This window comes from Podarcis filfolensis (assembly GCF_964270895.1).
Source record: "Podarcis filfolensis genome assembly, chromosome: 3".
In the NCBI taxonomy this organism is placed as follows: domain Eukaryota; kingdom Metazoa; phylum Chordata; class Lepidosauria; order Squamata; family Lacertidae; genus Podarcis; species Podarcis filfolensis.
The window spans coordinates 90,023,272-90,048,362 of NC_139606.1; the positions used below are offsets into that span (position 1 = coordinate 90,023,272).

General features: G+C 44.1%; 1 protein-coding gene across 1 annotated transcript in view; it reads right to left on the reverse strand.

Annotated features, from left to right (window-relative positions):
* Positions 1–498: 498 nt before the first annotated feature.
* The window catches only part of GALNT14 (polypeptide N-acetylgalactosaminyltransferase 14), a 250,909-nt gene continuing 226,316 nt past the window's right edge, over positions 499–25,091 (reverse strand). Inside the window, exons 9-15 of the mRNA XM_083604545.1 lie at positions 23,092–23,195; positions 20,549–20,675; positions 17,932–18,024; positions 14,530–14,613; positions 13,487–13,631; positions 3,542–3,661; positions 499–2,436 (exon numbers count right to left, since the gene is read on the reverse strand). Of these exons, the coding sequence (XP_083460671.1) occupies positions 2,278–2,436; positions 3,542–3,661; positions 13,487–13,631; positions 14,530–14,613; positions 17,932–18,024; positions 20,549–20,675; positions 23,092–23,195 (832 nt within the window). The 3' untranslated portion in view covers positions 499–2,277. The remainder of the gene's footprint in view (positions 2,437–3,541; positions 3,662–13,486; positions 13,632–14,529; positions 14,614–17,931; positions 18,025–20,548; positions 20,676–23,091; positions 23,196–25,091) is intronic.

Here is a 25,091-nt window from a genome sequence, read left to right on the forward strand (position 1 = left end):
AGTAATTTATCTACCCAAGCTCTCTTTAAAGGTAGCATTAGCCTTTACCCTTCCGTTAAAGTTTGTGGATGGCTTGTTTCAGGAGCCTGAACTGTACTAAGGATCCTGTCAGAAATATATTTGAAGCCAGAAGGCCAGCGCTAACATGAATATTTAGATGTGTGTGATTTACATAATATGTATGTCATAAACATAACACCTGCTGGTCATGTTTAACTAGCTGTTTTTGTGCAAAAAATTGCTACTCTTAAATAAAATAAAACAGCCAGCATCTAAAGCATCTTTGTGGTGTTCCAAAAAGCTGTTTCACACCACCATTTCTGAGATTTGGGGGAGAGGGTACAGAACAGTGCTAGAGGAAGGCAAGGTTGCTCATTATAAGTGAAGTTGCAGAAAAGTATCTGAAGAAGAGCTGCACACTCTTCACCCTTTTACCAGTGCAAGACACCTGCATGAGCTATTGCATTTTCATAAGAGAAAAAACACGAGACGTTGGTCTTCAAATAGCAAAATATTGCTTTTATGATGCATGTGAAAATTTTCCCTATTCCAAGGTTTTTAAACAGTGGAGAGACAAATTACAATTACAGAGGACCAGTAGGTGATTTTAGGCTCATCCAAGACCCCCTGAGATGGGAAAAAGTACAGCGTTAAACAGCCCTCTCATACAGAAGCATGACTCAAGTCTCTTACTATACGCATATAAGATGGATCCTACTGTTCAGAGTCGAAGGTGGCATGATGATGCTAGCATTGCCAGTAGTGATGAGAATCCAGTTCATAACTGGTCTGTGAATACAGGTTTGTTGTCCCAGAGGTCCAACTCTGCATTTCAATAAGGACTTGGAGTGTTGCTCACCTAATCCAGACTGTTCAAACCCATACTCCAGTCCAGTCACTCTAGAACCTGTGGCTATCATGGCTTGTGCATGGGTGAACTATAGTAAATTCCCCCCAACCATTTTGGCCCCAGTACGGTCTCTAGACCAACACTTTTGCAGGGCTTGGTTGATTTTCAACAAAAGAATAGAGACCACAGTGGGGCGATACAATATCACATACTGTGCCCATAGGTAATGCTAGATTTCTCTTGTCCTCCTCAAGGCTCTGAGAAACAGCCATCGTCACCACAAGTGTTTGGTCTCAGTGGCATAGTTGTTGCATGATGTGGAATTCAACAGGAAAGCAGAACAACCAGTGCTATAGCTTGGCAAAGCAGGCCACTTTCCAAAGCTCAGAAGCTGTCAACGAGAACCACTAAATGCATATGGAGCAAATGGGAAGATTGGAGGAAGAGAGCATCTCTTTTATGCCTCATCCTGTCCCATGTGCAGTCAAGGATTGTGCTCTCCCACGAGTGTGTGAATACGGGGAACCAGTTACATGCTGCATGTGAGACCCTGTGCAAAGTAAGAATGCACCATGTCTCTCTCCAGCCATTGCCAGTGAAGGGAGAAACTGGTGGTTTCTTGGTCTACCCAAACCCTCGAGTAAGCCTTGTGCAGCGACAGAGTAGTGTAAACAGTTCCTCTCTTCTACACACATATTAGATTTGACCTCAGCTCCCAGATATCATCCATCTCTCTCACACACACACTCCCCAACACCCCTACACACACACACACACACACACACACACACATTTTCTCATTCCAGGCATATACAGTATCTAGCACACAACAAGTGCATGAATCAAATACAAATTATAATGTGCAATATAGCTTACTCCAGCACGCTTCCAAAGTTGTGCTCAGTTACATCAATCAAAAGTGCAAGATTAGTTAGCCTTTTCTGCTGTATCCCAGCATATCCATTTCTCTGCTCCCATAAGGCCTGGTTTTCCTCCTCCCTGCCCTTCAGCTGCTAGAAGCTGCTCTCCCACTTATTATTTCCCAAGGCTTTCCCACCACCTTATCAATGAGGACAATAAATTACCGCATTTACTGATTTCAGCAGGTTCCCTTCTCAAAAACGAGAGGAGCGACTTCTGCTACAACTAACAGATGAGGGTCATTGAACAATGTTTCCAGATTAAGCAGTTGTGTTCTTATCTGTATGGATGTGTAGTCCCACCTGGCTTGAATTTCTGCTATGGCTCTCAGAGCCAGCACTCGTGTGCTTTCTTCAACCTAGGCACAGCTGTATGTCCTTATTCTTTGGCTTTTGCCCCACGCTAGAAGGCAAGCCCCACCCCACCCCCAAGCTTGGACAGCAGCCTTGGCTGTTCTCAACAAAGGTCCTCTTGGCTGAGCTTGCTAGCGTTATCAGCAGACGTGGTCAGGACATCACCATCTCCCATCGCTGGCTCATTGCCGTGCTCTCACAAGGGTTAATGACGACCTCCCTCATGTTCTCGTTGGTGTCCCCCACCATTTCGGTGTCCAGGCAGTAACGTGTGGCCATGTGCTCAATGTGAGAACCAACTTTGTTCCATCGCTTTTGGAAGAGAAAGGAGAAAGGCAAAGAGATTAAATTCAGTATGCCTTGCCCCCACTGAGCTACAGTAGTTAAGATATATGGCAATGTTCCTCAAAGCTGGGTTCACAGATGCTGTTGGACTACAGCTCCCAGCATCCCCAGCTACTTTAGTCAATAGGTAGGGGCTATGGGGGCTGTAGTCAAACAACATCTGGGAACCCAAGATTGGAAAAACACTTATCTATGGTCTGTGAAGTAATAATAATAATGGCTAGCACTCCCTCTATCTATTTTTGGTTTCCACAACTGTAGAGCATCAGCTATATGACTGATATTTAGCTAGGTTATACCTAAGTTAGGTTAGACCTATTGAAAGTAATGGACATAACTTAGTTATGCTCATCAATTTCCCAGGGTCTACTCTGAATACTCCCTCCTGTGGTTTCCAAATACTGGTATTTAGAAGCATACTATTTCTGACTCTGGTGGCAGAGCATAACCAACATGACTAGTTGTCACTGACAGCCTTATCTCCATGAACCTGTCTAATCCCTTTTTAAAGCTATCCAAGTTTGTGGCCATCACTGCTTCCTGAGGGAGATCCAAAGTTTATTTTATCAGTCCTGACTCTTCCAACATTCAACTTCATTGTGTGTCAATGAGTTCTAGTGTTATGAGAGAGGCAGAAAGACTTTTCTCTATCTACGTTCTCCATGCCATGCATAATTTTATAAAGGTATATCAATTGCTCCTTGATTCCACACATCCAGTTCATATCTCAACATGTCTATATGGCCAATATTTGGCCCCTCGATTTGGTTTTGGATGGTCTCACCAATTCATTTGCTCCAAGACTCAAGACTAACAAGCAAGACCAAATGATTTCTGATAATTTCCCAGTGAGCAGGTCTCAATCACCATGTGTTCCTTTCACAGGCATTGTGTTCTTTTGCCACAGTTAGGTTGTCTAGACAATATGGTGAATGGATTATTTTGGGTGGCTGACTTTCCTATACAGGATACTTTGGTAGGATGATGTGAGAAAAACACTTCATATCACTGCTAGTAAACTACACTGGAAGAGAGAAAGCTTTCAGTCTTTTTGAGGGGGAAATGGCCTCACCTGCTTGCCATCCCCTTCTTTGCAAGGTAAGAGTACCACCTGTGAACCTGGAAAGAGGGTTTGTATTGATAAGCACAGCTTCTGGAAGCGGACTTGCTGGTTGTATGTATATGTCCATTCCTGAAACAAAGGAGAAAACTGTTACATGCTACCCCATTCTCTGAGTGGTGAGACTCTCCAGGGGTTCCAAACGCTTTGCCCAGGGTTCAGTTTCCTTGGAATGAATGTCAGTGGAGACTGCAGTGTCTTGAGGATATATGGTTTTATTTACACCTATATGCAACCTGAGCATAGGATGGAGGGCCTCACAGCATTAACACCCCAAAAGATTTCAATCCAGCACGGAGCAAGGCATGTCTCCATCTCCAGCTTCCAGCTCTCACACACAACTCTGGCTATTGTTCCCCCACGTAACTGAGTCAGCCTTGGTTACCCTGATGGATGACCTTTGTGGGACAGATGTAGTGCTGTCTTGCTCCTGCTTCTTGATCTCTCATTAGCGTTTGAAATCATTCACCATGGTATCCTCCATGACTGGCTCTGGGGAATGAGGAACTTGGGGCGCTGTATTCCAGTGGTTCCAATCCTACCTGTAGGATTGGGTCTAGAGATTAGTACTGTATTGGGACACTGGCTTTTGGCTTCCTGTCAGCTATGTTATGGGGTGCCGGAGGGGACTATTTTATCTCTGGTGCTATTTAGTAACTACAGGAAGCCATTGGGAGTTGTCATTAGGGGTTATTTGCTACACCACCGTAATCACTTGTGAAACAGTGGCACAATGACTTGGGATCTGTGTGCAAGGCCAAGCACTTAATATTGACTTCATTTCTGTACAATAAATTCAGGCAGATATTCCATCTTCCTGTCCCAAACACTTTTTAAAACAAACAAACAAACAAACTCCAGAACTGGTTGTGTGAACCAGCCATAGGAAACGTGAAATGGGCTAGTTTGTTTTGTTTCTGGAGCCCAGGATGAATTGTGGTAACAAACAGGTTTCTACCTTGTATCTCTCAAGACAACAGTGGAAGAAACAGAGGAAGGGTGAAACAAGGGCATAGTGCAGGCGTCTGCTCCCCCCCCCCTTTCCTTTAACATTTCCATATTTTTATCTGGGGCCGCCATCTGGTTTCCATCTGATTAAATGGCAGGGGAGGGGGAGGCTGCGTCGCCATCCGAAGGCAGCCGTGCAAAAGTCAGCCAAAGATGATACTTTAAATTTATTTCTTGAATTCATTATGATGCTGAGGAGCAGTGACAGGTGTCACCTTGAATGATGTTAAAGCCTTGAAAAATTGTCCCCAGTCTCCAACAGCGTTAATGTAGCTTCTTTCTTTTCTTCTTCTTCTTCTTCTTCTTTTTTTTTTTTTTTTGAGGGGGGAAATGGGTAGCATATGAAGTGAGTCACTGTTTGAAGCCAGCACCCTCTTCACACAGCCCTCACTACATTTTCTCAATAGCCTTTTGCTATTGACAAGGTGCAACTGCCTTTGCTGCTTCACTGCTTGCTTCTGTCTTTCTTGGCCAAATCTCCATCAATTAATGAGAAGGTAAACTGCATTTTGGAAAATATCACTGGGGAGAGAAAAATCCAGAGAAATTATCATGGCTGGGGTGCAGGGGTTTTTGTGTGTTGTTGTCATCTTTACCTTGCTTTTGAAGTGGCTGAGGGGTGCCCACAAGTGTCCTTTCATGCTGCAAATCATCTCGCTGATGGCATGTGGTCTGCAGCCTTCCCAGGTGCTCATGCTCCAATTAAAGCCCAGGGGAAGACATTATGAGGCAGTTGTTCCTATGGGGTTTTTCAGGTCAGGAAGTGTGGGCAGCTGGGGAGGCTGCAGAGAGCTGAAGAAATGCTTACTGGAAAGGAAAATGCACACACCAGTCTTGGCTACCTCACAAAGATAAAGCTCAAAACCCCCAAAGAGTTCTGAAAATGAGGTCGAAAAGTGGAAGTCTCTTTCACAGAGGAAGACACTTGGCAGGGCAGATTTTGGCACAGCACTAAACTGGTGCATTAAGGAACACGTGAAGAAAACTCCAAAGTCCACCGAAAATATGCCTGTGAAAAAACATTTTTGGGAATAAGATGCATTCATTCAACAAAGCATTTTTAAAAACCCAGGGCTGGGGATAGTTGGTATGTATTTGCATAGGATGGGCTAAAAATATAAATATTATAAATGCAAAATTCTCCTGTTTTCACAAAGATGTATTGAGTACATCTGCACTCTGCAAGGGCTCCATCTGTGGAGACTGGATCATCCAATGGCAAGGGCTGGGTTCAGGTTTAGTCCATATTATAGCTAAGGATTTAAGAACCACATTTAAGTTTTCCCCATAGGAGTCAGCAACATCCATCTGTTTATATGGGACAGGTAATGGGATGCCTTTAAGCATCTTGCATTCCATCTAGTCTGACCCAGAGTTTAGTGGGAACCATTTCTGTTTGCATAATTTGCCCTCGTATCAACATAGCCTCATAGAATATGAGAGAGAGAACCTGAATTTGAGAGTGGAAAAGTGCAGATGCGTCCAGAGGAGCTGCAATGTTGCGGGGAGTTTCTTGTTGAGATATGGCCATCATCACGTGCCATCTTCTAAGGGTGGCCCAATCTCCAGCCTCCAGAATTTAAAGCAAATGTGTTGGACTCCATCCCCCAAGAAAAGCACTGCTAGTTTCCTGGTTAGTACCAGTCCAAGTCAAGGAATCAAAGCCTCAGTGGACCTAGTAGAAAAGGGGTAGCCATTGTGGTGCCCCACAGTTGCTGCTGGGATGCAACTCTCATCATCCCAGACCATGGGTCATGCTGGCTGCGGCTGATGGGAACTGGAGTAAACTAACATGTCTTGAGAGACAATGGAGTGCACCTCCGGGGGTGAAGTCAAACCGCTGCATTAGCAGCATCGAAGTGACATCCCCAGGGCCAGGGCTTTTTCCCCAGCTGGAACTCACTGGAACTCGGTTCTGGCACCTCTCAGGTGGGCACCATTGCCATTCTAAGAGAACGAGGGAGGTGTTCATGGTCAGTTCCGCCACCTTTTTTTCTAGAGAAATAGCACTGCCCAGGGCACAATCCTGAGTAGTGTGTATGGACATCCTGAGTTGCTCAGATGACAAGAACCCTCTCGTGGCCTTTCTGATGTGGTCCAAAGGAAACCAGAGCAATATGTTTGGCACCAGCTTGGCTGCAGGAGTTGATGGAATCCGGAGGAGCAAGTGACAGAAGAGGTGGAGCAGGGGCTTGGGGATGCTGTGGAGCCCTTCAACCGCCCAGAGACAGAAGAAGCTGAAGAGAGGGCGGAGATTAGCCAGGAGAAGGAAGGGCTCAGGGATGCTGCAGAGCCCTTCAACCGCCCAGAGGCTCGGGAACATCCCATCAGCACAGACAAGGAGGGAAATGAAACATAAGAATCAAAGACGCGCGATTCCCACGCCTACTTTGTTTGTGCGGGAATCGAAGGAAGCCACTCTCCGAATCTGACTCAACAGATTCAGACGTGTAATTCTGAACTGTAGCTGTTTCTTGTACATATGTAATAAACACTGTAAATACCAAGCTGACTGTGCTGGAGTGTTACTGCGAAGGGGAGACACCACCTTTACAGCATACGAGGCACCACCCAACCGCCTTAGGGACTCCACTCCGGATTTGTGTAGGGTTTACTCTTTAGCCTTTTCTTCTCACAAAGATGTTCCACAAAGCAGTGGAAGTTTAGGATCAGTTTTCCTTCCCTGGATGGGCTACCTTCCCAGTTTGACAAATCCCATACGCTCCTCATTTCCCTCTTCAGCACGTACAGAAACCATCTTCTTGACCATTGGATCACTATTGGTCTTGTCCAATCAATCCACTGGAGCATCTTTGCTTGCAGGGGAAGTCCCTAACTCACCCATTGGCTACCCTCACCTGGTTGAGCTGGCCGGTCAAAGCTGTTCCCAGTGTGAGTCGCTGTTGCATGCTGACAGCTTCTAGTAACCACAGGTGAGAGCTGTGTGCAGGGTGGGCACAAAAGATGTACAAACTACTGAAGAAGGAGCACAATGTGTCCCCTACCAGAGGAACTACCGCTCCTCTAACAATGATATTAGAGACAAGACTCCATAAGAATTCTCAAAGTGAGAAGCACAGGATTGTAATGTATGACTACCTTAATCTAATGTACTTCAGCCAGTAGTAGATTAGATAAATTAAGGGGCAGAATGTCAGCCCCTCCCAGTCAGTAAAGTAGGAAGAGAGCATCTTGGAAGGGGCAATCTTTATCATTCTCAACGGGCTTTAAAGAATACTGTGGGCTCTTGCAGCACCTTGAATGGACATTTTTATTTGACCAGCTTTGTCCCCAGGGTGGACAATAAATCTTAGCACTTTGCCGTAGGTGCACTAGAGGAGGCTGAAACAATTGTTTTTGTCTTGGTCGAGATGCTCACTATGACAAAGTTCTGCGAATCCTCTGGAGAGAGAGCTGACAGATCAGAGCATCTGGCTGAATTTTTAAACAAGATCAGGACAAAAATAATGCATTAACTAACTAGGATGTTGGTGATTCACTCGGTGATTGATATTTTGAGAGGCAGACAGTGGGGCACAACAGGAAGGGGGGGGGGAGATTGCCATCCTTCTGTCTGTTTCTCTGTTCCTACAGGAGACTGACAGCTTCTCTCTGAATACAGAGTCATTTCTGTACTGCTGCTGTTGACGATGTGCTCAAGTGTATCCAGGCCTAAGAGGCTTCTGATTTCTTTTCTAAAGCTTGTCAGGTTTCTTGGAACAGCTAATGATTAATGGGTTTATTAAATGAATCCCAGAGTCAGAAATCCATTCCAAGAAGGTTACTGCAAAGTTTAATATCAACTGATGCTCTGTTTCTAACAGAAAGCCAATGCACCAGCCAAACGGTGACATCTTCATTAGACAAAACCAGGGCAAAATTACGATCAATTATTTACCCTCAGATGCATTTCTCCAGTGAAGTGCTAAATCAATCAATCCCTTCAGCAAATGAGACATAAACAAGACCGGATAATGCCAAGTGTCTGACTTGCGGCATCATTGCAGAGGCAGCGTGCATGGTGCCATAATCAGTGGTACAGTTAGATAATTTTAGACTCTGGACTTAATAGTTTAATAATCCCCACACACACCCTTTGAAGAGTAACTTAGCTCTCTGCATTTGGGGAGTCCTGCCCTCCTGGTCCTTCTGCCCAGGAGTGGAAGGAGGGGGTTTGTGGACCACTTGCAGTGAGGCAATTATTCCTTTATTAAAAAGCAGCAGGGGGGAGTGAATATGAGTCAAGGGAGAACATGGCAGAGGTTTACAAAATTATGCACAGTGTGGGGAAATTACTCTGTTCCGTATACTACTAGAACTTGGAAGTTGTTCAATGCACCATCTTGCCAGGAGAAGGTGATAGCCATTGGTTTAGATGGCTTGCGAAGGACCATAAGGCAAATTATACATAGAGGATCACACTGTCAGTGAGGCCCACTGTATCAGCAGCTACTAGCTGTGGGGAAAGGGCTGCAGTTCACTGGTAGGGAACTTGCTTTTCATGCAGAAGGTTCCCGGTTCAAGACTCTGACTACCAGTCAGGGTAGAAAATATTGACCTCGATGGTCTGACTCAGAACAAGGCAGCTTCCTATGTGGTGCCTAGTTATTATTATTTTTTAAATATGTGTTTATTAAAGATTTCTTAGTTTACAAAAATATGTGCATTGTTTCTTTTTCAAGTTGTGTTTTCTACAGAGGGGAGAAATGGTGGGTGGGGTGGGGTGGGGTGGCAATGCTTCTATTCTTCTACTTAGTGTATGTGTGGGGTTTTGTGTCAGTGCCACTTGTGTGGGTTCTCTTACTATTCTTCTGTTTTATTTCCTTGGTGGTGAGAGAGGTTGGGGGTGACCCAGGGTGTGGTTGGTTGCCTTTGGTTAGCTGTAGTGAGATTTGTTTTTGTGTGTGAGTGGGGTGTGTGTGTGTGTGTGTGTGTGTTTGGATCAGGTTAGCCAGATTGATTTGTAAGCTGTTGGCAGATTCTTGTCATTGTCTTGTTTGGCTGTGTATGTGATAAAGGGGAACCATACAGGGGTGAAGGCGTCTTCTTCTATTTGTCCCCATGTCAGTTTCAGTTTATTGGTTACTTTTTCTAATAAGGCTGTCTCCCATACTATTTGATACCATCGGTCCATGCTTATTTCTGACAGGTCTCTCCAGTGTCAGGCTATGTGGTGCCTTCAGATTCAGAAGCTGAACACCAGGTAATGGGCAGGGTGGTAGGACAACAATTAGAGAGCATTATTATTATTATTATTATTATTATTATTATTATTATTATCTGAATTTATATACCGCCCTATACCCTGAGGTCTCACTATTCACTATTGCCCAAGGCTCATTGACAGACCAACTCTGCATTACAAAGATGTCTGCAGACTTGACATGAAGCCTAGGAACATCAGCCCCGCCATGTAGGAATCCCTTGCAGATGACCACAGTGTCTGGAGACAGGCAGTGAGGTCGTCCATCCATAGCAGTGACCAGAGGAGGAATGGCTGTTGGGAGGAGCGCAGAGAGAAGAAAAGCAATGGTGCATCTGCGGCAGCACAACCGGATGAACAAATCAGTACATACTGTATTCTTCACTCCATAAGACACACTTTTTTCCTCCTAAAAAGTAAGGGGAAAGGTCTGCACCTCTTATGAAGCAGCTTCTGTCCTGCTTTGCTGCTTTAAAGTGAGCCACAGAGGAGGGAAGGAAGCAGAGCCATCGTTCCCGTCTGTCCCTCCTCTGTGGCTCGCAGCAAAGCGGGACAGGAGCTGCTTACATGGGTGTAAAGCAAGCACAGCGGGAGCCGTGCAATCCCTCCGCCCCCGCACTCGGCCGCACGTGCCACCCCCTTGGGATGCTCGCTTGGACGACATCACACGTCCCCCCAGGCGACGTGCCGCCACGCAAGACCCTCCCTCTGCCACTGGTCTTGCCAGGACAGTAGTGCCTTCCTTTGCAGAAGTGTGAGATTTGAAGGGCAGCTGTGGTTTGGTCTTTGTGTTGTGTACGAAGGTGTGAATTAGGTAGGTTTGACTTTAATTGGGAATTGAATCAGATTTCTCCCTCATTCCTCCCTCATATGAAAGCCCCAAGAGCGCTCTGCAATGAACAAAAAGGAAGAAAGTCCCACTTCTTTTGGCTTTATTAAAATAATTATGTAGGGCCAAACCATACAGTCCTTAGATCTAAGGGACTCAATGTGGGAAGCTCATATATTTCCACTGCCTGCCTCCCTTACTAGGGGATAAAGTCTCTCTTCATTTGTTAATGACAGTGATGATGGTTCTTAATGCCACTGTTGACTGCTGTTCACTTAACATGGTTGAAATATTATTCTGATATACCGGTAGTTTATTAAATAGTTTAGTACAGTGGTACCTTGGGTTAAGAACTTAATTCGTTCTGGAGGTCCGTTCTTAACCTGAAACTGTTCTTAACCTGAGGTACCACTTTAGCTAATGGGGTCTTCCGCTGCCACCACAGTGCAATTTCTGTTCTCATCCTGAAGCAAAGTTCTGGGTTAGCGGAGTCTGTAACCTGAAGCGTCTGTAACCTGAGGTACCACTGTACAACATTTGATTCAGAATATTTTTTTTTCTAGTTTTCCTCCTTTAAAAACTTGGTGTGTCTTATGGTCAGGTGCATCTTATGGAATGAAAAATACAGTAGATAAACAAACAAGGCAAGTGATCTTGGGCATTATCATCTAGAATACATGATCTGTGAGTCCATGGCTCCCCACTTATAGATGGAGCAGATGTGGGGGGGGGGTGGACAGCAGGTCCCCAAACAATCCACAAGGAGAAAGGAGCTTTGAGAATTCCCACAGCATGTTATACCTCCATGTCTCTGGCAATAGAACGAGGAGCACATTAAAAAGACACTCTTAGTTTCCTGCTGATAGTGGAACTTACTGTCCCTGGAGAGACATCAAAGCCAAAGCCAATGCAGCTTTCAGAAGCGTTGCAATGCCCATACTGGTGTTTACTGAGGGGCGTTGAGGTAGGACTTTAATGTATAACAGCTCTCCCTCCCTTCTATTTAACTATCCGCTTATGCGTTTAAAATGCTAACCAGAACATGGAGAGAAGAGAACACCTTTTGTTGTTGTCACAAACAGCACCTAATTCTTAATCTAGTTCAGAGAATACTCACTGATTGACACTGAATATTTTTCCCTTTAGTGATTGAGAAGAGGGGAAATGAGGTCAGCCTCATTAAGCCGCTTCTACTTTAATAGGCAATTTAATATTGAATGAATGCAGAGGATGAACTTAAATATATCATTTCAATTCGGCACATTTTTTGAGCGACGGAAAGGAGTAAATAGTTCTGAAAGATGGGAGGAAAATTATAATTCTCATTTTCTTCCTCTGATCCTTGAAGAAGAATTATGTGTCAACGTAGCTTGCATTCTGAGTACGGATGGGCTCAGCTTGGTTCAGTTCAGGAGTGTGCATTGTATCAGGCTTGTTTCATGGCAGGCCTGCGGTCTTGCAAATTCGATACCAGAGACACTGGGAGTATCAATGAGTCTATTTTTCCAATCTATGTCACCCAAATCTGCTGTTTGGACAAGTTGGCAAAAAACTGGCACCAGTTCCGATTTTGAGGTGGAAGAGCAATCGCACAGCAATTTTTTTGCACATTTTTAGTGTGATAAAAAGGCCCCTATGAAAGAACCTTGAGGTGTTAAAAAGTGACATCTTAAAAATACTAGGAACAAATTGGAAGTTTTTCAGGGGGGGCAGAATGACAGCTTGCTGACTTACGCTGTGGGGGGCCCTTTCGCGTGACCATTTTGTCACATGAATGCAGAAAGGGGGGGGGGATGAAGGAACTCATGGTGACTCCTGAGAATGCATCATTTTGAAACGCAGGTAAGCGATTAATTGTATGAATGTTCTCCAGTATAAAAAAACAACATCCCTGCACCCATAAAAGCAGCATCTAAGGGGAAATGCTATATAGAACCTCATATGCTAGTTTTCTGTGGATAGGGAGTTTAGGATACAAGAAAGCACTAGCCTGCATTCTGAAATATATCACAGAAGGACTTGCATTCCATCCCTTTTGGGTTCTCTTTGGCTCTGGCAGTAAGACGAGTGATCTTTGGCTGGAAGACAACTTAATTCATGGACTTGCTTGACCACATGGCACCAATTATGTTTGTTCAGAGAGCAGACAACCTGGAGAGAGCTCAATTGTAAATACCTCATTTAGCAGGCCAGCATTATATATGGCCACTTTCCTTTGGAAGATGCAGCCCAGTAGGCAATAACTAAAGTTCATAAAAATGCATCTTATTGGGGAAATTGCTTGTACATTAGTCAAAGCTGCATACAAAAAATGTTTTTTTTTGGGGGGGGGGGATTTGTGCCAAAATGTTGATGAATTTCCATGAGGATTAACCACAGATTTCCATGCAAATGCGGAGAACTAAATTTAAGAATAGAAAACTGAGAAACTGAAAGAGTCAAAATTGACAGATTCATCTATCCCTACTCACTATTATTTCAATTTCAGAAGGAAAACCTCACTGCTAAGTGTAAGGAAAAGAAGGCATTTAAATCTGGAACTTCTTTTTAGAAAAAACACTAGCTTTAATTTCCTTGTTTGTTGTCTTCATATGCAGATGTCTCCTTTGTTTTGTATCACTTTTCCCCCAATTTTAACTTGAGTGCCTTTGGACAGAAAAGCAACTGAGAGGTTTTGCAAATCAAATCCCCCCCCCCACACATTATTCATGAGCATGTTCTGTGGTTCTGGGTGAGCCACCATCTTATTCTTAGTTTCACAGTGCCATCTTTAAAATGGGATCACGCCCAAAGGATTGCTGTTAGGATAAGGGCACTGAATACTCCTTAAATTCCAAACAGGCCCTAGAGAACTCACCTGAGCCACCATTGCTGCACCTTTGCTGGTGATGCAGGGGTTTAAGATCACAACCGGAAACTCCTGGGCTTCTGACTTCTGAGTCTCCAGGCATCTCTGTCTCTGTCGAATCATCCCAGTCTGGTAGAGAGATTCCTCAGGAATTCTGAGGTAAGAGGGAAGGATAAGGGTCATCAGTTTTTGGCAAGGTTGCTCTGCCCGTAAAAATGGAAGGAAGAAGTTCCCACCAAAAAAGAATGGGTAAGTAAGATAATGGACTGTGTAGGAATGGCAAAATTAACAGCCAAAATAAGAGATCAAATAACGATGGCTTTCTGGAAGAATGGAAGCCGTTATCAGACTATTTAGGGAAATATTATAGTGTGAAGAATTCATGAGCAGGGTTTAAAATATGAGCAACAGAAGGAATTAGAAAATACAATATTGATGTTTTGGTATAAGAAATAGAAGGTATTGTACAGCCGAGGTGGAAAATTGAAACACTATGGAAAATTGGGCAGGAAGTCAAGAAAAAATAAACTTATTATGTATTGATGTATATATGTCAAACTTTTGAAAATTCAATAAAAGTTTACTACAAAAATGGGTTTATCAGTTTTTGCCTAGCGGCGGCCCACAATAATCATGAACAGAACTTTTCAGCACAAAGACTGTGTGTACCTTTGCTGGCAATGTTCTGGGAGCCACATGCCAGCAGAAGGCAGGGCCAAACCAAATGTCTATGGTGCACCAGATATGACCCTCAACTTTGAACAGAACATTTGAGCCAGTGGGGAGGGAAGAGAAAAGGTTCCCCATTCTTGGTTCAGAGTCACCTCTTGGTAATTTAGCTTTTTTTGGGGGGGTGGGGGTGGATAGGCAGAGTAATTCTATCCATGTTTACTCAGAAATACTGTATGCCACTCTGTGCTCAACAGAGTTTCCTTGCAGGAAAATGTGCATAGGATTGCAGCCTTGAGCCGAGTTTCATTTGAGGAAAAGGAAAATTTGTGACATTTCACCCGCACAGGTAGCACATACTATATTTCAAAATTTGCTAGTACCTCAGTTCAGGATAAACATTTTCCAGGTACCACTTGAAGGTGTGGCATTTCAAGGCCTTTCTCAATTCCACTCTGCTCTGGATGCTGTTGAAAATAAAATATTTGCAAAAAATCTAATTACGTCACTTCATACCACTGCAACTTGAAATAGCCTTGATCCCCAAAGACAGGATTCTCTCTGTAAATCTAGGTAGTGGCAAAATACATTAGTAATCCCATATCCACACCTTCCTCAGCTCCCCCAGTTAACTCATTGTGAGTCATGTAACTGAACAACAAAGAACCAAACTAGAAATGGCATTCATTGGCACGACCGTAATTAATGTGTTGCATTTTTAATATTAAAAATCCCCCTTGGATTGCCTGATCAGCATTGGGACCTCAGGGAGGAGGGGATTAACCCTCTTCCTCATGCTGAGATCCCAATAATAATAAAAACCCAAAGTGATTTGGCATGGAGGAGCAACTCCCATTGGTGCAAATGGAAATTTACACTCTGGAGTGAATAGCAGCTTTGGTAGTAGGGTGACTTTCATTAGGACCACAGTGTGGGGAAGAAAGGGTTAAACTCCTTGTGTGTCTTGGATCTCTTGCACTGCAGCTGCTATTTAAAATTTAGAAGCTAGACATGTGAATTGCAATCATGCAATTAATCTAGGCAGCGGAATGGATGGTTTTAACTGTATCCTATTGGTTTATTGTATTTTAATTTGTTGTGACCTGCCCTGAGATCGTTTGAGGTGAAGGGTGGGACATAGATCTTATAAATAAATAAATGTCTACTTGGCCCTTAGTCCCATGAGAGTTCCAATGCAGGTTTGCTGCCTAAATGGTATGTGTTCTATTGACATATACTAGAGCTACAAGACCTTGGGGTCAGCGTGGATAGCTTGATAGAGATGTTGACCCAGCATGCAGCAGCTGTGAAAAAGGCAAATCCCGTGCTAGGGAACATTAGGAAAGCAATAGAAAAGGCAAATGCCAGTTCTGTGAAGCAATTATACAAATCTATGGTGAGACCGCACTTAGAATAATGTGTACAGTTCAGTCATTTCACCTGGAAAGTGATATTGCAGAGCTGGAAAAGGTTCAGAAAAGGGCGACCAAAACGATCAAGTGAGAGGAGCAAGTCCCCCGGGACAATATTTGGGGCTTTTCAGTTCAGATAAAAGGTGACTAAGAGGAGACATGTATGCAATTATGCCTAGTGTGGGGAAAGTGGATAGAGAAAAGTATGTTTCCAAGCACAATTCAAAGTGTTGGTGCTGACCTTTAAAGCCCTAAATGGCCTCAGTCCAGTATATCTGAAGGAGCGTCTCCACCCCCATCATTCTACCCTGAGGTCCAGCGCCGAGGGCCTTCTGGTGATTCCATCACTGCAAGAAGCCAAGTTACAGGGAACCAGGCAGAGGGCCTTCTAGGTAGTGGCGGCCTCCCTGTGGAATGCCCTCCCACCAGATGTCAAAGAGAACAACAACTATCAAACTTTTAGAAGACATCTGAAGGCAGCGCTGTTTAGGGAAGCTTTTAATGTTTGATGTATTACTGTATTTTAATATTTTAATATTTGGTTGGAAGCCCAGCCAGATGGGCGGGGTATTAATAATAATAATAATAATAATAATAATAATTATCATTATCATCATCATCATCATCATCATCATCATCATCATCTTCTCTCAAAACCGTAGAACTCATGGATGTCCAAAGTTCTTCTTCACACAATGCATTGTTGGCACTCATCCCTACATGTTGTGATGGCTACCAAATTGGGTGGCTTTAAAAGAGGACTGGACAAATTAATGGAGGATTGGACTATCAGTGCCACTAGATTGGCCATTGGCCTGTACCAGCAAACTCTTCTCATGCTCTTATAACACAATACGCTTGTGGTATTCTGGCTCTGCGGCTGCTTTTCGTACTCTGAAAATAGGAAAAAATGCCACAAACCCACTTTTCTACTGGTTCTTTTTGAAAGCAAGGCTCAAGAGCTCCATAATCTTTGTTTACACACAGGCATGTGGATCCCAGTTTGGCTAAGGGACATGCACCTGGAAATTTGGTTTCCGTGCACGAATCACAATCTGGATGAGGAACCACAAATATAAAGTGTGCTAGACACATGAGTCTTAGCTCAATCTGGCAACCAAGAGTGCATAAAGAAAATTAGTCTCAGTTGCTGGTGATGGATTAGGATTTAAGAAGAGCAGCGCTGGATTAGTCCAGAGGTCCATCTAGTTCAGCATTTTGTTCTCATAGTGGCTAGCATTATGGCTATGCACAACATGAATACAATAGAACTCTGCCTCTTGTGATCCCCAGCAGCTGGTTTTTCTAATACAATGGGTCCTTCGCTGTTGTTAGACTACAGCTCCCACCATCCCTGACCATTGGTCATGCCAACCAGGGATGATGGGGGTTGTAGTCTAAGGTTACCAGATGTCTCTGTTTCCCAGGGACAGTCCCTGGATTTAGAAATAAGTCCGCATACAAAATCCATTGAAGTTGAAAAGTGTCCCTGGATTCATTGAAAAAAATCTGGTAATCTTATTGTAGTCCCACAACAGCCAGGGACCCAAGCACCAGGCATGGAACTTCTGGGGCGCTGCAGCAGGCACCAAAACACGACATCCAATGGAAGGGGACAGATTTTGGCATTGCACAAGGTGCCATTGAAATTTGAGACGCCAAGGCCTGCCACTGCCACAACAGCCCTGCATTATACTATGCTTAATATAGTGGAGAATATGTGGACCTCTGGATGTGGTTGAACTACAGCTCCCATCTGCCTCAGCAAGCTCGATATAAGGAGGTGGGTAAGCAAGCAAGACCACAGTAGGTGAAAGCGGACTAAATCACATCACACTTTCCATCAGAAGGTTATCGCAAAAACCCTGTTTCACCCACAGGCAAATATGGAAATAAGGATTTAGGCTGCCTGGTTTGTATATTTTACTTGCTTCTTTGCCCTGGGGCAGTGTTTGTTCATACTACCGGCTCATCTTTGTAAAGATAGCAGGTTTTGCTTTTCTTGGCCCAACAGGGCAGTCATTAAAGGAAGGAAGAACTTTGGAGATTGACCTGGGACCCTTTCCAGGAAGCGGTAAGAGGAGAAGACGAGTTCTTTTATTTTAATCTAGGAACAAGCCAGTCTTTCTAATGAGGTATACCAATGCAGTTTTATACAAGCTCGCATACACACACACACACCAAGCAACTAGGACTTTATATCCATATACTCACAGCATCTGTTTACTATTAACATCTAATTAACTGTTCCCACAGAAACAAAATGCAGGCATCCCAACAGCTGGACTATAAAACCATAATGAGGTTCCACTGTATCAAACAATTGAGTCGCTCTCTTTGTGTTTTCCTTCACCGCCAGAGGGGGACACTTACTCTCCATATGGCCTCCCCTGAGCTGCAGGCCGGGCCGCATAATAGTACTGCTTATATTCATCCATCCATACTTCAGCTGTGCGTTTGGTGTTTCTGAGGAGAGACATTTAAAAAAAAATATGAGGGAGAAACCACAGGAGCATGCATGAAAGAGTTTTAATTGGATGCCTCAGATAAGAGCTTGAAGGGATAAATTGTGTGTGTTTGTGAGGGGGGAGAATCCCTTTCCCTCCTTCTCCCCCAAAGGCATCTAGGTGGTGAAAACAGTACATAAGATACAAAACAGATGGGCAGATTGTTTTAGTTTTAGCACGGTTTCGCTGAGAACTGAGGACATCTTATTTGAGGGGGCCTGCATTCATAGTGAGGTGAAGTTTTTTGGATGTGCATCTTTAAGGCAGAACTACATGTTACGTTCATTGAGGAGGCTGCAGCCCTGTCAGGGGATTTCATTTTTAAAATTTTTTAGAGAGAAAGAGGGAGCATTTCCACTGGGACTGCAGCACATAGGAGGGGGAAGGTATAACCCTTCTCTAACCGACTGCAATTGCAATTGCACACCGATGGGGGAGGGGTAAAGCCCCATTGGTAGTTTTTCTCTATCACTATTTGCAGTGTGTGAGGGCGATATTCATCGCAATCGTAGCTGAGGAGGGAAATGCAGCTGTTGTGCATCTGTGAAGAAGTACACCGAATTCAGTGTCTGGGGATTATAGATTTTCAGTTGAAATGTGTTCTTTATTCAGTCTGTCTCCTCTTTCCCTCCCTTTCTCCCATGCCTTCTGTTTCTCCAGGTTAATCTTATTAACTTAAGGTCTGGCGAAGTTCCCTTCAGGAAACCTGCCTTCACTTTCCCCTTCTGCAGTTTCTTTTCATCTCCCATGATCACCTTCGGTTACTGTCCCTATGAAGGTGCAGCAGCCTTTAATATGTTCACTTCACGTGGTATTTTACTCTTCCGAGAGACGCATGGAGCTCTGCTGCCCCAAATGGAGCTGTATCTCCCCAAATGACTGCACCATTCAGTTCAAGGATAGCTGTAGTCGTGTCCCACGGGGCAGCTCTCAAGTGCGCATTTTTGCACACGTGCTGCAGTGCACGCAGGCATTGGGAATAATTGATGTGTGTTCCCTCAAATATCTACGAATGGTGCTGTCACAATTCATACGGCATGGAGAGAAGATCAACATTTTAAATATAAATAACGTGTCATGGCTAACCAAGTAACATTATTCAACAAAGAGCTTCTATAGCAGTCGAGCAGGAGTAGGTATATTTTTGTCTATAGGGGCTTTTATCACAGTTGCAGTGCCTCGTGGGCTTTTCCAGTTACATTAGTCAAAGAATGCATGTGCCAAAACATTTGGCAACAAGTAGACATAGCAAGGATGGAAGCACCAGGGCCAACTCCAGGGAATCTGGAGCATATTCAGACTGTTGCTGTTTTGGGGGTAGAATTCAATCACATACTAGCAAATGCAGGTTGCACAATTAAAGGTGATGTGGCACTCTTGAACAGCAAACCCACTTACGCCAAAATAGTGTACTCTTTGCAGTAAGGAAAGTGATGGGGAAATGCACCAGAAAGTGTGGAGTAACCATTGCTTGATGCAATGTCATATATCCTCCCCACAAACATATCAGAATGAATGCTCAATAAATTGCCTAACCTCCCTACAAACTTTGTGCAAAGAATTCAGGATGAATGCTCAAGAAACAGGTCATCTGGAAGTGATCCTGGGCAAACTGCCCTAAGCTCTGCCGTCAGTGGTCCCTTCTACATGGTTTTATGTAGTGGTGGGCAGATTAAAAAGGAGGCAGATCAAGCCAAGTCCCAGCAGCAAGAGGAGGGATGCTCTGCTGGGACCCTGATCTTTCCCCCCAGAGTCTCTTATATGGCACCTGGTCAGCTATAACTGTACAACCCAAACTTACGTGCATGGAAATTTATGACACTGGAAAAGGTACATATATTGCCCCAAATCGGAAGAATTTGCTGGTTCCTAAGTGTAACTTAGTGTAACTTGCAATCTCTGTGTTGCAATCTCTCTGCCATGACTCTCTTATCACCCTTACTCATTTCTTTTCTCTGCACCGACGTCTACAATTCCAATTGTTCAGTGCACTACTAGTGTGACTTTGTGAAAAATTTCACAAGCCATGCAGTGCGGTGCACCATCTCTATGCACAGCCATACCTGTGTAACAGCTTTACTGGTGGGCAGGTGCTTGATGGGCGCCTGTACTTACTGGGGAGAGAACATGACATCAAAATGCCAAACCACATTTTCCCTCCAGTAAATATGGATTTACCCTTTTCTGGCGGAAATCTGATAAATGACCAAAAACACAAAGCAAAAGTTTAATAATCCATTTGTGATATCTGAATGGTGTGTTTGAGATACCAAGTCCTTGTCCAGAAGTACCTTTTATCACATCGTTTTCCTACAATCAGCTCTTCACTTTTTCAATATGTATCCTTAAATATCCTGAAAAAGAGAGCTATAATCTCTACTTTAACTGCCCGTGACTGTGAGTTTGGGAGAATGTTGCTCACATGGCCTTTTGCAGCACATATTTTTGTTTCATTCAGCCGTCAGTGAATAAAGTAAGCCTACTTTATGTAGGTGTTGGCATTTCCTTCGGGGAAGACGTAGGGGTGCTTCTTCCTGAAGACGTGCCCAACTCGGCTGCAGGGGATGATTTCTAAACTTCCGCCACACATCCACACCCGGAATGAGATTTCTGTAAGAAAGGCTCATGTTCATCTTTTCAAAGTCTCATAGCAAGAAAGATTCCCAGCTTTAGCCTTCGTTTTACCCCTTTGCCACACCAAGTCAGGCAAACCCACATACCAGAAAGAGCTTTTCTGGGCTCTCTGCCTTCTTAAGTGCATTTCAAAGCTTCTTACCGTCAGTTTGACATTAACCTATTTGAAATCTCCTTGTAACGTTGTGGGTAATGATATCGAAATGGAAAGAAGCTGGCCTCTACACAGGTAGTCCCTTAATACAGTGTCCTGTTTACGTATCAGGAAGCCTCTTGTTGTTTCTTGCTCTTGTGCTGATTAGCGCAATGTGTAGTGCCCTCCACAAGAGACCCACAGCTCATGGACAAAGGGTAAAATACAGAATTTGGACTGGTTGCCAAACTACAAAACATCAGAGCTGGTAGGTCCATAGTAGGGCATCTACTCTGGGTGCACAGGGTTCCATTCAATTCAGCCGTAAGTGTAGACACAATACCAAGTTAGATGGCCCAGTAGTCTGACTGCAGACAGTTCTTCAAATAGAGAACTATCCCTGGTGAAGTTGGGCACATAGCCACCACCTTAAGCAAAATGTGTGAGGATAAAAGGTTTCAGGGGGGAGGCAAACAACAAGCAACTGAATGGGAGCATCTGTTTGTACGCATCCCTGGCAGAGCTGCTACATCTGCTAGGAGATGGGGTCCTTTTTTCTTGCTAGCTACGCTCCCTGGAGGGGCTGAAGTTTTAAAGACAGCATAAAATCTGTCTCCCTGACAACCCAGTGCCTCTCCTCCCCTTTCAAGGCTGCAGTTGACTCCCTCTGATCTGTAACATTGTTGTGGCCAGAAGGAATTAAATAACAAACCACCCCCACCACAAAGCCAAGTTTGAAAGAAACTTCCAGGCATGAACAAGGAGAGATTACACAAACATCCCACTTTTCACTTCTTCTTAGGCAGTCCAGGAGCTGCCCACCAAGGCAGAGTAAACTGGCTACAGGCCCAAGTCCCCTGTTGCCCTTGTCATCATTCCTTGATATCTTTGTGTCATCTAGGACAGGCACGTCCAACTCCCTATAGACCAATGGCAGTATAAAACCTATTGTCATTGGAGGGGGGAGGGAAGCCAAAGTTGTTCAGCTTTTTTAGGGGAGCCCAAAGTTGGTGAGCTTTTTTTTGGGGGGTGACAAAGTTGTCTAGCTTTTGGGGAGGGCATAAGACGTGTAAAACCAACACAGACGATAACAGGTGAATCCAGAAATACAGGAAACTAAACTAGCAATAACGATCACCCATTTCACGTAACAGACGGGCAGAGCAAGGACAGAGGGGGGCAGAGACTTTAAACACAATGCTTTTTCCAACAAGCAATTGGAAGGGAGCGATCGGAAGGGAGCCCGTGGTTGGAAGGGAGCCCACAATTGACTGCAATTGACAGCGATCACTCGGGGATCGACCAGTAGATTGCGATCAACCTGTTGGACATCGCTGTTCTAGGACATAACAAGGCTAGCTCTGATCAACAAAGCGATAATGGGATTACAGCTTGTGGCTATCTTCTCCCTTCTCTGTCCTTGCACTGGTGTAGGTGTTATGCAGAGAAACATACTCCAAATATCCTTTCACTTGGTCTGAAATCATCTTACATAGGAGCTGTAAACATGGTGCAGCAAGAGAGCAGATAGGTGGACGGATCTCTCTTGGAAAACCATGTGCACACAATCATGCTCATGCCTAGATTCACTGCTTGTGAGATTGTTTTATTGATTTCAAGTGCTCCATGCAGACAACAAGCAGTTAACAACAAACAGAAGATCTCGTGTCAGGCCACAGATCATTGAGATTCCAGAACAGATGTTCCAACTCCACCCATGTGAGAGGCTCTCCCATAGCCACCATAAAATCGTCCCCGAGAAGAACAGCCCATTCTTTCTCCGCTTGGTGACACGTTAGTAAAATGCACTGCACTAATTAGAGAGATCCCACAGGAAAACCCTACCAGACATTTGGAATTAACTCTGACACGGACCATTTCTTTCCTTTAAAATGCCTCCAGTGGCTAAGGTCATGGCAAATCTGTGCACACCACGTTTTACCACTCGGAGACTGTCTTTTTGCCAAGGGACCGCCTGCCTACCTGCCTGCCCACCTGCCCTTTTTGCAAAGCTGATGATGGCATCAAAGAGATGATATAATATTTGCCTTTGCATTATGAACGAAAGGATGGTGCTGGTGGAAAAGTAAAGCTGGCACTTTAATAAAGGCACTGAAAAGAATTGAGCTCTTGTTTGCTTAGATTTCTGGCAAATACTAAGTGGAACTTTTGAGTGATGGATGACCAAAAGAATACAAACTCCCCTGCCTCTTGAATATTGGCTAGCAAGAGGCTTGTTGTAGAGTGAGAGGGACTCACCAAAATTCTCTCCACCCCAGATGTCCATCGCTGCATCGTATTTTCCAAGGTGGTTGAACCAGGCCTTGTCAATTACAAAAAGACCTCCTGCAATGATAGGAGTCCTATATGGTTGGGAACAAAAGATGACAGAGACTCTCACTTGGACTCCTTTGTAAGAGGTTTTGCGCGCACACACACACACATGTCCATGTGCATTTTTGATCTGTAAATAGTCAGATACACAGCTTTTTAATTCCCAGGTATGAATATGGAAAATGTCCTGGAAGCAGGAAGGAGGTGGGATCTGAATGTACGAATGTTCCAAGTGGGACGGAGTAGCAGGCACACAAACCCTGCCCCCAATATCCTTGTGGATGGCGTCATTCCCCAACCTTCCCAGGGTTGCATGGGAAAGGTCTACAGGGGATTTCAACTTGCGCATGCTTGAATGCAGGTGAGGACCATGATAAAGCAGTGCGCACAATTGTATAGAGGAATCTAGTTGTGTTCAAGGGAACATGACTAGAAGCCCCCCCTGCAGAGCTTTCCTGCACACCACAGAAAAGGGTACAACACACATAGGGACATTGGGGGTGGGATTTGCATGGATGTCCATGTTCCCACTTTTTCATGTGGTTGGTCATATATGCCTGAGCACACCTATCGTCTGTTAGTATTCTGTTCATTTGAAAATCCACAAGCAGAGGCCAATGGGAGATAAAAGACTCTTGCAGCAGACAGTGCAACCACTAATCCCACATTGCGCATGCTCACAAACACCAGACTGCACTGCACTAGCTAACGCCATTGGTTTTTTTTTTTTTTAAGTGTGTGTACCCAAATTCAGACTGCTAAAACTCCTTCTGGCTGCCTCTCTGCAACTTCTTCAGACTCAGATTGCTTCCAGAGGCTACAGCCATCGAGGTAAATTCAGTCTGTTAAATCCCTCTGCACGTATCACATTTCATTTATTTTTTGAGGAAAGAAAAAGTGCAATCCTATACATATCTACCCAGAAGTAAGTCCCACTGAGTTCAATGGGGCTCGCTTACAAGTAAGCGTGTCCAGGATTGCATCCTAGCAGGATTCCTTCTATTCTATATAATACCTGCACACAAAATAGACCACTCAATAAATCGTCATAATAAAATTTGAAACTTGTGTTTCAAAGAAGACTTGTTATTTGTATGTCAGCCAGAAGTGCTAATGCACTCATCAGCGCCGCTCCTACAAGCCTGAAGTTTTCAGTCCTGATTGCAGGCTTGCAGGCCAAAAATGCATTTAGCACTCGGGGGTTATTTACATGGCATTATTTAACTGGGGCTCTGTGCCTAGTTTTATCCTGCGAGGAGCCTCGTTTCAAGGAGAAAGTCACACTTTCTCAGAAGGACAAAGAGCTTTTAAGAAGCCCTTTGTAATCAGTTGGGTTTTGATTTGAAAACAGAGTTATTTGCCCTCCCTCTTTTCCTCCAGATCAGCTGGGAAGAAAAGTAAAGAAATGGCTCTGAGACTATGTGGCAAACACTGCTGTTAATTTTGCAGCGCAGATCCCATCCTCAGCAGCCTGGTTCATGCCTCAAAGAGCCTTTTCTCTTTGATTTTTCTGATGGACTGTGATAAGGCAGAAATGGTGCTTTCTCTCCTGCAACAGGGCAGCGTCAAAATGTGGGGATGCCATGAGGCAAAAACGATGAGCAAGAAGAACTGGGATGCAGGAATAAAGGGAAATGCTTGGAGCATCTACCTGGCCTAGAGCTCTGAGGATGTACTGCAGGTAGATTTCCACTCTAGGATTAGGAAGGTCCAACATCTGAAGCTCAGCCTCAAAAAAAATGGAATGCCTTGGACTAGCTTTCAGGGCACATATGAAAGATTATGTCTCTTATCATGATGGCCTGTTTCCTTTGTTCCTAGTTAGGGAAAGCGGTGGCAAATTCAACCATCATTATGCCATCTTTAAAACAATGTGTATTTAAGATGCATTTCAGCAAAGCATTGAATCGTAAATTGCTGTAACC